Genomic DNA, 15,616 nt, shown 5'->3' on the forward strand with positions numbered 1-15,616 from the left:
AGAGGAAGGGAGAGGGATAGAGAGTTAGAAACATCGATGAGAGAGAAACACTGATCAGCTGCCTCCTGCACACCCCCTACTGGGGATGTGCCCGCAACCAAGGTACATGCCCTTGACCGGAATCGAACCTGGGACCTTTCAGTCTGCAGGCCGACGCTCTATCCACTGAGCCAAACCAGTTTCGGCTGAATATCTTTTGAAATATCTTATGAAATAGCTTAGTTTTTATCACATTGAATTTATTTTAGTGTTGAAAAGCCACAATTTATTTTTCTCTAAGTGTTGAAAAGCCACAGTGAAAGTAATTATTCCAATATTGTTTATAGTAAAAATATGCATAAAAATATATATTTGCAATAACAGTTCATGAAACCTAATTAAAAATTTAGTCATATATCAATTTTGGACTATTCATTAATCATGTTTTTATAGCTATGAAAAAACTTCTAGGATTCCTCTTTTAGTTTTAATTAACAAAATGATTTAGATTGAGTTTGTCACATTAAATTTTTTTTTTTCTTTTTGGTCTTTTTAGGCTGGATCAAGTCTTCGCAAAGTAAACAGACATGTAGATTTTCCGCTTATACTTGATTTAGCACCATTCTGTTCTGCTACTTGTAAGGTGCAGTATATTATTAATATTTAATTGACTTGCAAATAATATGCTTAAAGTATCCTATGATTGTTTGTTGTGCCATACTTTTCTTTCTTTTCTTAAAAAACTAAGCTCCTGTTCATGATTTCTGGTTAGCAGTCTAGGTTTTGTGGTATATAAGAGAATACTTATTGAACTTAATATTTTTAATATATTGATCAATCAAAACAAAAATTTTTTGACAACAAGATTTTATGATTAGGTAAATCAAACAAAAACAAAAATATCTTAAATGCAATTTTTTGGTGAATCCAGTTCATCTGTGGAATATCAGCACTATCTGTCAGTTATTAACACTCAGTATTAGAATTTGATAATGCCCCCCAAAAAATGAGACTTAACAAGCTCTGTATCAAATTTATGAAAAACATATTTTTGAAAGTACCTATTATGGAGAATTTCCAACATATACAGAAATAGACAAGACAGTACAATGAACCTCTTGCACCCATCACCTAGCCTTAAAACCTCAGATACATGGCCAGTCCTGCCCCATCCACAAACTCATCTACCACCCCTATATTATTTTGAAGCATCATTTCATTCATAAATATTTCACTATGTATTTCTAAAAGATAAGAATCACTCCTCCTTTTTAACATAACCACAATACCACTTTCACACTAAACCAAGTAAACAATTTCTTCATATCATCTAGAGTCTGTATTTCTAATTATATCGTAAATGAAAAATCTTAAATGACTTCATATCCAACTAAGGACTACACATTATAATTGGATAACGTCTTTTAGTCTCTTTTAATATACAGTTCCCCTCTCCCATCTCTCTCCCCTTCTCTTCCCTCTTCGTAATTTATTTGTTGAAGAAACTAGACCATCTTTTTTTTAAACATATTTTATTGATTTTTTACAGTGAGGGAGAGGGATAGAGAGTTAGTTAGAAACATTGATGGGAGAAAAACATCAATCAGCTGCTTCTTGCACACCTCCTACTGGGGATGTGCCCGCAACCAAGGTACATGCCCTTGACCGGAATCGAACCCGGGACCTTTCAGTCCACAGGCCGATGCTCTATCCACTGAGCCAAACCAGTTAGGGCGAAACTAGACTATCTTTTATGTAGTTTCCCATAATTTAGATTTTAATGATTATTCCTCTATCCTCTTTATTTTTTAAAATATATATTTTTTATTGATTTCAGAGAGGAAGGGAGAGGATGAGAGAGAGAGAGAAACATCAATGATGAGAGAGAAGCATTGATTGCCTGCCTCCTGCATGCCGCCTACTGGGGATCAAGCCTGCATCCCTGGCATGTGCCGTTGACTGGGATCGAACCAGAGACCCTTTAGTCCGCAGGCTGATGCTCTATCCACTGAACCAAATTGGCTAGGGCTATCCTCTTTTTTTACTACAAGTAGGCAGTTGGATAGTTGGATCTGGAGAAGCTTGAACAGATTCAGGTTTGATATTCCTTATTTTTTTCTGGCAAGTCTATTTCATGGGGAGTGTTTATTCAAGTGGCCCAGAATGACAATTATCTTTTTGTGATAGTGGCCAATGATGCTCAATGTTAGATTCATGAGTTCATTAAGAATTACAGAATGGTGATATTCTAATTTTCTTATTCCTTCTTCATTTATTAACTAGATAACCTCTATATAAAGAGGTATTCCTTTCATCTATTTAGTCATCTTATGGTATAGTTCTTATAGAAAAGACAGGGTAAATGCTCAATTCTTTTCCTGCCTCCCTTTTAAACTAGTTTTCAGAATAATGAATTCAATAGCATTCTCAAACTGTGATCAATTAATTTATCATTATGAGTTTATGGTTTTAAACACATCAGATAAGTTTTAATTTACTATTCTTGTCTTTTATTCATGCTCTAATATATTTGTCTAATTGTTGGCTACTGAAAGCCACTTCAAATTGGCTTCTGGGTTTTTCTGACCTGACCCTAGTGGTTCCTCTCTGAGTGACTATGCCACCAACTGGATAAATTCTTCACTTGCTTAATTTTTTTATTTTGATTTTTAGTGACTGTTTTTTAAATTTCAAATTTTCAAATTTTGTTTCATAATTACATAAAATATTTACACAGTTCTGAAGTCAAATGTATCAAATGTACAAAGTAAATTTAAACAAGTGTAGCTTTTCTCCATCTGTTCCATCTGTTTCTTCCCTCCCTTTCTAGATAACCATTGTTAAAAATTATAGTTTATTCTTCTACTAGTTTTTTTTTTTTTAAATGTAAGTAGATAGGTATGTATGTATGGATTTCTCCTCTTAAGTAATCATAACTTATAATATATATCCTTTTTTTTTTTACCTATTCTTCCCATTATATTCTGGAGATTATTTCAAAGCTGTATTTAGAGATAGTCTGCATTCCACTTTTTAAGCAGCATAACACTCTGTTGTATGGGTGCATCATAGTTTATTCAACCCGTCCCCAATTAATGGACATTTAGGCCTATTCCAATTTTTTGATAATACAAATAATTATGCAATTAGTCATGTGGTGCATATCTTTTTACACTTTGCTTATGTACCTGTGAGAGAGAATCCTAGAAACAGGATTGATAAAGCCAAGAGTAACACATGTGTAATTTAGCTTGATAACATCAAGTATGCCAGCATGGGGGCTGGACCCCTTTGCATTCCCACCTGCAGGGTGTGTGGTTCTCTTCCCACAGCCCACCCAGCAGAGGATGTTGTGAAGCATTTGTGTTTTGTCAGTCTAATATGTGCAGAAAAGTATCTCAGTGTATTTTTAATATGTTATTTTCTTATGTTAAGCAGGATGTACATTTGACTTAATTTTCCTTACAATAGCGTTTCACTAAACATTACTAACTTATTTTTGTCTGAAGAACGTAAGTGCGGGAGAGAAAGTTCTCTATGGCCTGTACGGCATAGTGGAACATAGCGGCTCAATGCGAGGAGGCCACTACACTGCGTATGTGAAAGTGAGAACCCCCTCTAGGAAGTTATTGGAACAGATCACTGGAAAGAAAAGTGTACCTGGTATGTTATCCTAAGTTTACTTTATTCTTAAAAACAAATGAATTTATTCTTCCTTTTCTGGAAGAGACAAGTTATTTCATGGATGACTCATGTGGATTCACTTTATTAGTGTTTCGTGAGAAATACATTTAAGAGTACTAGATAATCTTAAAGAATCGTAAATATCCTAAGACTGTGCCCTTCTAGGTGATGTAAAGTGGCACAGTTTTTCAAGGTGTTATGTCATGTACTGCAGTGAGGGACACCCCAACCCACGGTGCACAAAATTTGTGCATGGTGGGTTGGGGTGTCCCTCAGCCTGGCCTGCACCCTCTCCAGTCTGGGACCCCTCAGGGGATGTCTGACTGCTGGTTTAGGCCCGATCCCGCAGGGATCCCTGAAGGATTGGACCTAAACCGGCAGTCAGACATCCCTCTCACAATCCAGGACCGCTGGCTCCTAACCACTCACCTGCCTACCTGCCTGATCACCCCTAACCACTCTGCCTGCCAGCCTGCTCGCCCCCAACTGCCCCCCCCCCCACCGGCCTGCTCGCCCCCAACTGCCTCCCCTGCCAGCCTGCTCGCCCCCAACTGCCCCCCCTGCTGGCCTTGTCACCCCCAACTGCCCCCCCCCCCCTGCTGGCCTGGTCACCCCCAACTGCCCCCTCCCCCGCTGGCCTGGTTGCTCCTCACGGCCCCCCTGCCGGCCTGGTTGCCCCACGCAGCCTGCTGTTCAGTTGATTGGTCGTCCCTTACTAACCCCCCTGCCGACCTGGTCACCTTACGCAGCCTGCTGTTCAGTTGATTGGTCGTCCCTTACTAACCCCCCTGCCGACCTGGTCACCTTACGCAGCCTGCTTGTTCAGTCGTTTGGTCGTCCTTCACTAACCCCCCTGCCAGCCTGGTCGTAGGCAGCATTCTTGTGAGGATGTGATGGTCAATTTGCATATTATATAGGATAACAAAATTTCTGAAGACACCAGGTCTCAGGATATAGTTGGAGTTGAAATTTTGCTAACTTTGCTTATGGATCAGCAAACTAACTTTGTTTTTTTTTTTCTCTTTTAGTGAAAATGATTTTCCTGAAACAATAAATATTTACAAGGCTATCTAATATTTCACTAGATTTTTTCAAGTAAAATGATACTATTATTAATGCTTTAAAGAGTGAGTTCATTTAGGAAGAAACAGACTTATGCAATAAGATCTAGCACTAAATAAATCAGTTTGTGATATGTTATTGCTTATAATGTAAAGAAAAAACACACTTATTGTAAAATTATACTTCTTTTTGTTTTGTTAGGTTTGAAAGAACCGGATAGTGAATCGGCAGGCCAGTGGTTCCATGTCAGTGACACTTATGTGCAGGAGGTTCCAGAATCAAGAGCACTTAGTGCACAAGCGTACCTGCTTTTTTATGAAAGAATATTTTAACTAGTTGTTAATTATTAAGGTTAATGATTATTTAGATCACTTTTATTTAAATGCTGCAATGATAGCTATAATATGCAATGTGCCTTTGTAGTTTATTCTCTTCTATAGGAATAGCATGTCCCTCAAATGCTCCTGAACATTTTTACTATTTGGGTGAATTCTTTTAAAGTAACTTAAATTTAGTCAGTGCTTTCAAATTTATATTTTTAAAATAAATGTAAACACATGTTTTAAAATGTTTGTCCTGGAACAAAACTAGAATTTACAGTAGTAGAGGAAACTCCTTTATGATGTGGCCTATTATTACAAACATTCAGAAATGATGCTGGCTAAATCAGATCCTTCCTTAAAACTGTTATCCAGCCCTGGCCAGGTGCTCGGTGGGCTGGAGCATCATCCCATACACCAAACGACTGAGAGTTCGATTCCTGGTCAGGCACATACCTAGGTTGTGGGTTCGATCCCCGTTTGGGGTGGTACCAGAGGCAGGCGATAAATGTTTATTTCTTTTTTTTTTCTCCCTCTCTCTCTAAAATCAATAAAAAACAAAAGTATTACCCAAATGTGAATCACATACCACCTTTCTGATATATATGTATCTCTTGTGCCATTATTTACTTATAATTTTTAACCTTAGTTTTTAACTGTAGCCCCATTTATGTGCTAGTTTTATTTTCTCTAATAAACTTAAAATAAATATATAACTATAAAATAAAAATTGTTCATTCATGTAGCAATTCACTCAAAATCATCTCAGGACTATCCAGTGGTATATGTATGCTGCTGTATGGGAAACATTGCTATCAGATACATTTACACAGTTGGCATAATGATCTTGTCATATTTTGTATGATTTCAGACATATAAAAAGGTATCACTGTAACTTCAGTAATATGGATTTACAATCAATATATTGATTAGCTTACAGCTTTGCTGTTTTGAGAACTAGAAAAATATTGAAATATTTCATCAACATATTATTTGTAACCTATTAGTGGAGTTGCAAGTGATTAGCCAAGGTCAAAGTATAATTATAGATAATTATTACATTCAGAATTGATAAATAGAAGTTGTTAATCCATATGAGATCATAGGATATCTTTGAAATATAAATTATCTAATTAAATTTGTAAATAATTATATTCTTATTATATTTAACAGGGTAGTATGATACATTTATAATTCTGTAGATCAGTAAATATAAATCATGGTGTTAGGGTTTTGTGATCACTTTGCATTCAGCAAACACCATTAATAAGTTCAAGTGAGTATAGCTTTTAATGGGGCATGAAGTTGGCATTTCTGATTTTCTTTTTAAATAATTAAATAATAGTAAAGAAATGATAGTTTTTCCCCTAGAATACAAATTAAGCTGTCAAAACTTGGCATGAAAATATTACTACTGCTTGGGCTTAAATTTTAAAAAATAACCACAATTTTGGTGTCACTTGATTGAGTCAAAATACATAATTGCATGGTTCAAGCATCCTTATCATTAGTGCCAACAAATGATACTACAGGAAGGTGCTGGATAAGTGCCTACTCCCAGTTAGTTCTCCTTTTGGGAAGTAAGGAAAAGAATAGTGGCTGGAGATCATTGTGGAACTATTTAACCAAGACTTTGGTTCTTTTTAACGTGTGAGTATGTAACATTATCAGGGTTACCAGTGCTGCCTTTTGATACATGGATGAATGGAATTGTGATAATATACAAAATGCAGAACTTAAAAAATTGTCATGGCACAAATTCTATTTTTAAGCTGTTGCAATTTTAATAGTAGTATTTTTCTTGATTTTTAACAGTAAAATGATGGAAAAATATATCTTTATATTATACGTTAATCTGCAAACTTGGGTTGTTTGTCTTATAAAAGGTAGTTTAAACAGTGTTTAAATTAGTATTTCTGTTTAATTGTAATCCATTAACATTGAAGAAATCAGTAGCAGAGCAGTGAATTTTTTTGAGAAATACTAGTTAAATCTCTATCCATGTCAGCCAACTTAGTAATGACAATTACCATCCAGTCCCCCAAATGTAAATATTGTCACCTCATTTTGCTCCTAGAAAAGATACTAAGAGGCATGCACTTTTCATTGGTTGATCACCTGCTTCTTGTATCATTGATAGAAGAAAGAGAGAGAGGGAAGCACGAAGGAAGGGAGAGAAGGAAGGGAAGGGAAAGGAAGAAAGGAGAGAGGAAAGGAAGGAAGGAGAGAGCATTCTTTTCTGTTGCCCTTTGGCTTATCCCTTACACAGCTAAAGTCAGAGATGGTGAGTGATAGTTAAGGCCCAGAATCAAGGAAAGTGCCTACTTCCTCCTTTCATTGATAGGATACCAAGAAATGCATCAGTGCTGTATTTATCAAATGGATATTTTAAGCTTTATTCTGAGTACCAGTGACAACAGATTGTTCATTGAGTGAGTGAGACATTGTAGCTTCAGAACATTACTTCCATACTGAAGTACTGCGGTAGTTTTTATGCTTAACTTCACATTTATTCATTATGTATATATTTATTGAACATCCACTATGGGTCAGGCACCTTGCTGACACTATTTTAACATGTTTTAAAATGGAGAGACCTATATAGGTTTTAGACATTATCCCGTAAGTAACATACAAATAGAATACTTTTATTTCCATTTCCATAATGTTAAATGAGCTAATTCTAAAATCTACTTTTTATGGTCTAGAATTTATGAATGCTTTTCCAGGTCTGTTGATAAATGGAATAAATTTAATTTTGAAACCTAAGAATTTTCTAATCATAGCTCTTGTAAAAAGAGAAAGTATTTTAAGTTATACATGGGTCTGCATTAACATTTTTGTTTTTATTTTGAATATTTCCAAAGCACATTTGTAGGGGTACAAAACTATGAAGCTACTATATTAACGATAGTTTCCAGATGACCTCAGGAAACAGTACAAATAAGTGAGAATGTTTACAGATCTTCAAAATACCAACCATAAGTGCTTGGCCAAATGAATTTAAAAAGTTAAACAGAAATTTTACTAGCTTTATTTAGAAACTGGTTTAGAAGGTATGTCTAATCCCAGTTTCCCCTATTTTTTCCATATTTAAAATAAAATTTCGATTGTGCCAATTACGTGAATATTTTTGACATAACCATGTATGTGTCTATATTTAAGATTTTGTCATTACCCAGTAAAATGATGGAAAAATATATCTTTATATTATACGTTAATCTGCAAACTTGGGTTTTTTGTCTTATAAAAGGTAGTTTAAACAGTGTTTAAATTAGTATTTCTGTTTAATTGTAATCCATTAACATTGAAGAAATCAGTAGCAGAGCAGTGAATTTTTAAACCTGATGTGAAGACCACCTTTTGGGTGACCAAAGGGAGTGATAGTTGGTGTCAGTTCTAAGGGTAGTAAACTGATACCTGTTTTATTTTAAATGTGCCAACAGAGCTATTTTGCAATATAATATTTAATAGCTCTTAGCTTGCATGTGATTTTACTCAGTGATTTTATACAATAGCTAAATAAAATTTCCTGAGGATTAAGCTGTGTAATGTATCACTTTCATCTAATTTTTGTAGTATAAAATAACATCCTGCCTACTTTTCTTAAATTCATATTCATAATTTATCTGCATATTACCTGATATATAAGCCTAAACCAAATATGTTATGTGCAATAAAATTGAGCATCTATATATAGTGTATAAAGAAAGACTATTTTTAGATATTTAAAATGTTTTGGTTAATGTGAAAATTCATCAATTCAAATCTATTTAAAGATGGATAACTATATTTTTAATTTTGAGTAGCCTTGGGTAATATATCATTCCTACGGTTTTATCTTTACTTTTTTTTTTGCAGTGTTTTTAGAAAATAACTTATTGAGTATTACTTTGATGTTACTGTATAAACATGCATAATAAATATTAAATTCTTATTTACTTTATACTTCAAGATTGGTCCTGGAGTTTTTTGCAGTGCACATTACTGAGTAGAATATCTTATCTATCAACATTATATTTACTTACTTAGCTAAATTCAAAATATTCTTCATATTTTAGAAATTCATGGTTTCAGAATAAAGTATCTTAAATGGACCACTCTTACTCAGATTTCATTATCTACCAAAGGTGAGTCTTCATCCTTTCAGATGTTTCTGGAAATGTTTGTGTTATTTAGGCAGGATAATTCATTAGGTAATATTTTGTTTAACTGTGTTTAACCTTTTTTGGGTCATATAGCTCTTTGAGATTATGAGGAAAGTTATAGTCCATCTTTCATTTGTTTAATAATTTCATACGTATTTATTGAATACCTGCTGTGTAGTAGGCATTGGGGATACAGCACTAAACACAGGAAATAGAAATCCCAATAAGGGAGGAAGTAGACATCCTAAGAAATGGAGAGTAAGGAAAAGATATATCAAATAGCAAATGACATGGAGAAAATTCAAGCAACATTACCCATAGAGCCATATAGGAATTAAGGTCCTGCTAATCCCAAAGGAAAACTATGAGTGTTGGGGGAAGAGGAGGGTTTTAATTTGGGAGCCCTCTCCTATAGAAGATGGGAAGGAAAATTCTCAGAAAAATATATGAAGCAGATTTTCTTATGTAATTTTAGAGGTTCATGAATTCCCTGAAAAATGTATTTTCATACATTTTTAAAGTTGCACCCAAGCATAAATATCCAAAATGTTTGTATTCCCATTTGTATTTAAATAGGCTGTTTATGCCACTGTAGCAAATAACCAAACATCCCAGTGGCTTAACACAACAGAAGTTTATTTCTCACCTGGGGTCCACTGTGAGTCTTGGCAATTGTAAAGGCAACTATTTTCCAACTGGTGACTGTAATCCAGGCTGGTTGTGGCTCTTATCATTTCAACACCAGGCCTCACACTATGGCAGGGAAAGTGAGCATTAAAATGTCTTGCACCGACAATTAAATTCTTCATCTTGGAGGTGTCTCCAACAACCATTGGCCAGAAGTAGTCACATGTCTCTGCCTAATTGCAAGTAGGTCTTCCATGGATTCAGGAAAAAAAGTATGGGAAGAGTCACTAAATACTCAGCTCACTCTTCTTTCTACACATGGAACATGGTGACTCCGTTTTTGTTTGTTTGTTTAAAGTTCAATGTAAGGTTTTTATTTTATTTTATTTAATAAATCTTTATTGTTCAGATTATTACAATTGTTTCTCTTTTTTTCCTCCCATAGCTCCCCTCTACCCGGTTCCCAACCCACCCTCTGCCCTTACCTCCCCCGCACTGTCCTCATCCATAGGTGTACCATTTTTGTCCAGTCTCTTCCCATACCCCCCACACAGACACCTCTTTCCCCCTGAGAATTATCAATCCATTCCCATTCTATGCCTCTGGTTCTATTATATTCACCAGTTTATTCTGTTCCTCAGATTTTTAATTCACTTGACTTTTAGATTCACTTGTTGATAGATATGTATTTGTTGTTCATAATTTTTATCTTTACTTCTTTCTTCTTCTTCTTAAGTAATACCTTTCAGCATTTCATATAGTACTGGTTTGGTGGTGATGAACTCCTTTAGTTTTTCTTATCTGTGAAGCTCTTTATCTGCCCTTCAATTCTGAATGATAACTTTGCTGGGTAGAGTAATCTTGGTTGTAGGTTCTTGCTACTCATCACTTTGAATATTTTTTGCCATTCCCGTCTGGCCTGCATAGTTTCTGTTGAGAAATCAGCTGACAGTCGTATGGGTGTAGGTAACTAACTGTTTTTCTCTTGCTGCTTGTAAGATTCTGTCTTTGTCTTTTGCCCTTGGCATTTTAATTATGATGTGTCTTGGTGTGGTCCTCTTTGGATTCCTTTTGTTTGGGGTTCTTTGCACTTTCTTTCACCAGGTGGGGGAAGTTTTCGGTCATTATTTCTTCAAATAGGTTTTCAGTGACTTGCTCTCTCTCTTCTGGCACCCCCATAATTCTGATGTTGGTACGCTTGAGGTTGTCCCAGAGGCTCCTTACACTATCTTCTACTTTCTGGATTCTCTTCTCTTCTTGCTTCTCTGGAGGAGTGTCCTTTGCCTCTTTGTATTCCAAATCTTTGAGTTTATTCTTGCGATCCTCTAGTCTGCTGTTGGATCTCTGTATATTATTTTTTATTTCAGTCAGTGTATGTTTAATTCTAGTTGGTCCTTTTTCATATCCTCAAGGGTCTCATTAAATTTATCAGCCTTTTCTAGGAAATTCTTGAAAAACCTTATAACCATGGTTTTGAACTCTATATCCAGTCGTTTGTTCTCCTCCATTTCTTTCGTTTGTGATCTGTTTCCTTGTCTCCTCATTTTCGCTGCTTCCCTGAGTCGATAGGGTGGCTTTGTATGCTTAGGTGTCCTATATGGTTCAATGGGTCAGCCTCCGAGTTACCTGAGGTGGACACTCTTGGTGCACCCCTTTGTGGACTGTGTGTACAGCCTTGTTGTAGTTAAGTCTTGATTGTTGTTGGTGTCACTGGGAGGAATTGACCTCCAGGCCAGTTGGCTGTGAAGACCCGCTGTGTCTATAACGGAAGAATTGCTGTGGTGGAGACACGTTTATGGGGCAGGACTTGTTCCAGTGGGGCTTTGGTGCTCACTGAGTCTGCCTCTTGAATGTGTCCCTTATGAGAGTAGTTGAAATCTGGTGTCATCTCACACCAACCACTAGATACACTAGTTTCTGGATCTCCAATGGGGTACAGGTCAGCTACTGTCTGAGGCCACCCAGCAGGAGCAATAGAAAGAACTCCAGTTTTCTCCTCTTTGCTTGGGATTTGGAGGTTTTGGAGCTGTCTGACTGAAGCTGCAGTTTATTTGGTTAAGCTTCGACAGGGCAGGCCATTTAAATGCAAAAGCCGCTGCGCAGAGCTTGGGTGTGTTTGTAGATTGTGCGGGGCGGGGTCTCAGGGCGTCACTAGGCTGGGGCATGGCAAACAGCAATGGCTGCAAGTCATCCATCTCTGCCTTTCCACGTTTCCAAGTCCCCGCGTCCCGCACCACACTAAACAATGATTGCTGGGCGCATCTCTGCAAGAAAGTCACCCTCACTTTCTGACCCGATGTCCGACAGTCCAGCTTCTCCCCATAGGCGTCTGGGTCTCCTGCGTCTCCCCAGAAACTGGATTTCAGAGTAATCAGGAGCTTGTTTCCCTTCGGGTTGAAAAAAAGCAGCATGCCCAGTTGCCCACCACCAGCCCGATTTGCGTGCCTCCGTACCTCAGCCTTTCAGCGCTTGTGTTCCTTTCTCCTTCCTTCCAGCTGTAGAATTTCCACTTAGCCAGCTTTCCTGTGGTTCTGGGTGATAGACATTTTGTCTTTTAGTTGTAGTTTTGAAATTGTTGTGCGAGGCGGCAGTTTAGGAGTTTACCTTTGCCGCCATTTTGGTTTCTTTCCCGGTGACTCCGTTTTTATGGGATACAGCCCCAAAGTTGCATCCAGCCCCGCTGGTGTGCTCAGTGGCTGAGCTTTGACCCATGAACCAAGAGGTCACAGTTTTGGATCCTGGTCAGGGCATATGCCCAGGTTGTAGGCTCGATCCTCAAAGCGGGGGTGGGGGGGGGGGGGGTCATGCAGGAGGCAGCTGAACAATGATGTTTCTCTCTCATCGATGTTTCTGTCTATCCCTTTCCCTTTCTCTCTCAAAATCAAAACATATTTAAAAAAAAAACAAACACAAAGTTCCATCCAGGGAGTTTTATTTGCTAAGTTCAGGCGCTTTAGGGAAGCTACATCAGTTCTGGATGTTGTTCCCACTGGTCTGGAGACCCAGGAACCAAAGGGTATGCTCTGTTTTCCCATATACTTACTGTACAGGGGTGGAACTGGGGGAACATGACCACAATAAATATTCTCATTCAGATGGGGAAGAAGAATAGAAATGTTATCAGGGTCTCTTACTCTGGTTATGGGGAATGTCCATTTTTGTTCACTAAGAATTCCCTTTCCATGGTTCTCTTTGACTCCATACTCCACCTTCTGGAAGGATCTTTTTTTATTTACTCCTTGACTATACCTGACTATATTCTGCTGTTTGAGGAACATGATGTCCTTGGGAAATACATAGCTTTACTAGTATTTCAGTCTATTTCCTAGATAATTGGGGAAGTTGTTTTTTCGTGTTTTTCTTTAAGTTCAAAACAGTCACAAGTTCTTTTAGCCAAGGTTTATAATTTATTTTTCAGTACAACTCTTAAAGTAGGCCTTTTTCTGCTTTCAGTCAGAAAACCATACCATTTTTTTTAAGACAAGTACTTCATGGGTTGGCTATATTTCTCTGATTTCCTACCTCCATATATCTCCTGACTTTTTGGCAGGTATATTCTGTCTATAAGTTTTAAAGGGAGAGCCATCCTCTTAACCACAATTTCATCTTCAGGTACTTTTTTTCCAAGTGAAGAAAAAAATTAAGGTTCCACACCCTTAATTAATCCATTGAAGTTTTTTTCCAAAATAAATATGAAGTCTACACTCATAGTTATGGATTTTGCTGCAAGGCTTTCTCAGGTTTATCTCTTACTGCTTGGAGGTGAAAATCACAACCATATGAGGCTCAGAATTTCTGGTCCCCTCTTCCTTAGTTTCAGGTTTCACAAATCAACCTTTCTGAGCTCCAGTTTTATAATAAACTTGCCAAATGTGTCCAATAGCACCCCCCACACACTCTTATTATTCAACTTTTCCCCTTAGTTTGAAACTCACTAGGTACATTTTCTCCCTCCCAGGTTATCGTAGGTTAGTTACTTCAAATCCACTGCATAACATGAAGTGCCATGTTTCTAGCCTCCAGTATTAGCTATGTATACCAACCAACCTCTAAGCTAATACCACATAGCTTTGGTTCTTGCAGCAGCACCCAACTCCCATTACCAATATCTGTATTTGTCAGGGGAGGCTAGACTTAGGCTGTATTACCAAATTACTTTAGAATCTTAGCAGCTTATTCTGTGATCATTGCAGCCTTTTTGTTGATTTGGGGCTCTTTCTGGCCAATATTTCCCATGAAATAACTCAGTGATCCAGACTGAGAGAGAATATACCAACCCGGAGCTGCATTATATGAAACATATAACCTTCTTGTTTGATGTTACAGTGCATCAGGTCCAGAAATGACAGTCATCACTTAAACCACAGCTTATTGGCCAGAACTAATTCACCAATTCCTCCCTAATTTTAAAGGGGCTTAGAAAAATGCTGTCTTCTGTGTGCTATGTCTATGGAGAATCAGATATGAGTGAACACTAATAATGTCTTTCGACATTATAAAAGTGAATTAAGTACAGAAGTAGTACAGTAGCTTGAATCACAAAAGATTTAAGGTAAGAATATGTCCATGAACATACAGTAGGTTTACCTTACGTTCTCCAGTCTGGGCCAAATGCCCATTACCAGTTTGGTTCATTGTTAAATAACTGAAGTAATTATTATTTTATATCCTCCTCATACTTAGCCAGATACTACTTTCTAGGAGATGCTTAAGTAACAACAGTACTTAAGAATTACAAGAGTTGTAATTTGTAATAATTTTCTTATAGCATATTAGCTTGAAATAATTCTTATCCTCCATTATATGCTTTATTGCAGTAAAAATATATAATAAAATTTACTATTTTAAGCATTTTAAGTATATGCTTCAGTGGCATTAAGTACATTCACAATGTTATACAAATATCACCATTCATTTCTAGAACCCTTTCCTAATCCCATACAGAAACTCTGTACCCATTAAATAACTCCCTATTGCCCTTTTCCTTCAACTCCCAGCAACCGTGTTCTACTTTCTGTCTCTATGAAGTTGCCTTTCCTAGGTACCACATGTAAATGAAATTATATTTTTTTTGTCTGCCTTGTTTCACTTAGCATAATCTTTTCAAGGTTCATCCGTGTCATAGCATGTATAAGAATTTCATTCCTTTTAAGGCTGAATAATATTCTAGTGCATGTATATACCACAGCTTTAAATAATATTTATTCTTAAATTTTAAAAGGGATGGGATATGGAACTTAACATTGTAAAGGTTTAACTCTTGAGAAGCAGGAATATGTCCTAATTCTTTATCTTCAATATCTCACCTTATTTAACATTTTTCCATTTTACCTTGAGGATAACTTGTTTCTATAATGCAAAGTAGTAACTTGAACATATCCTCCCCTTGAATTTTCTCCTTCAAACACTTTGCAAACAGGAGAAGTTAAGAAATTTAATTTACAAAGTCTGCTGATTGTTGGTCATAAAAGAGAGTGTCGGTCAAGACTGGCAAGATGAGGCTGCTAAGCACTTTCTGGTCAAGGTGCACAATGACCAGCCTGCAGCAGGTCATATACATGACAGCTGTTCAAACACTTGAACACAAAAACATTCTGAGACAGTTTGGTGTTGAAATGCATATACGTGCCTGATGTCTCCTTCAGATCATACCATTACAGGGAAATCCTAGATGATAGTGGTGAGGGAAAGGGAAATGGGAGTGTAAAATCATTTCCTGGTCTGGCAAACAGAGATTGCTGAGAGTGTCTCATGAAACTAGCACAGGGCACAAAATTTAGCAATGTGTCCAAAATG

The 15,616-nt window shown here is 36.8% G+C and overlaps 1 protein-coding gene across 2 annotated transcripts in view; it reads left to right on the forward strand.

Annotated features, from left to right (window-relative positions):
• The window catches only part of USP45 (ubiquitin specific peptidase 45), a 60,080-nt gene extending 51,124 nt beyond the window's left edge, over positions 1-8,956 (forward strand). For both annotated transcript variants that reach the window (XM_079780944.1, XM_079780945.1), the window contains exons 16-18: positions 536-622; positions 3,489-3,642; positions 4,927-8,956. In XM_079780944.1, coding sequence (XP_079637070.1) covers positions 536-622; positions 3,489-3,642; positions 4,927-5,057 — 372 coding nt within the window. In that variant the 3' untranslated portion in view covers positions 5,058-8,956. The remainder of the gene's footprint in view (positions 1-535; positions 623-3,488; positions 3,643-4,926) is intronic.
• The last annotated feature ends 6,660 nt before the right edge of the window (positions 8,957-15,616 follow it).

The sequence above is a fragment of the Cnephaeus nilssonii genome, assembly GCF_951640355.1.
Source record: "Cnephaeus nilssonii genome assembly, chromosome: 9".
Lineage (NCBI taxonomy): Eukaryota > Metazoa > Chordata > Mammalia > Chiroptera > Vespertilionidae > Cnephaeus > Cnephaeus nilssonii.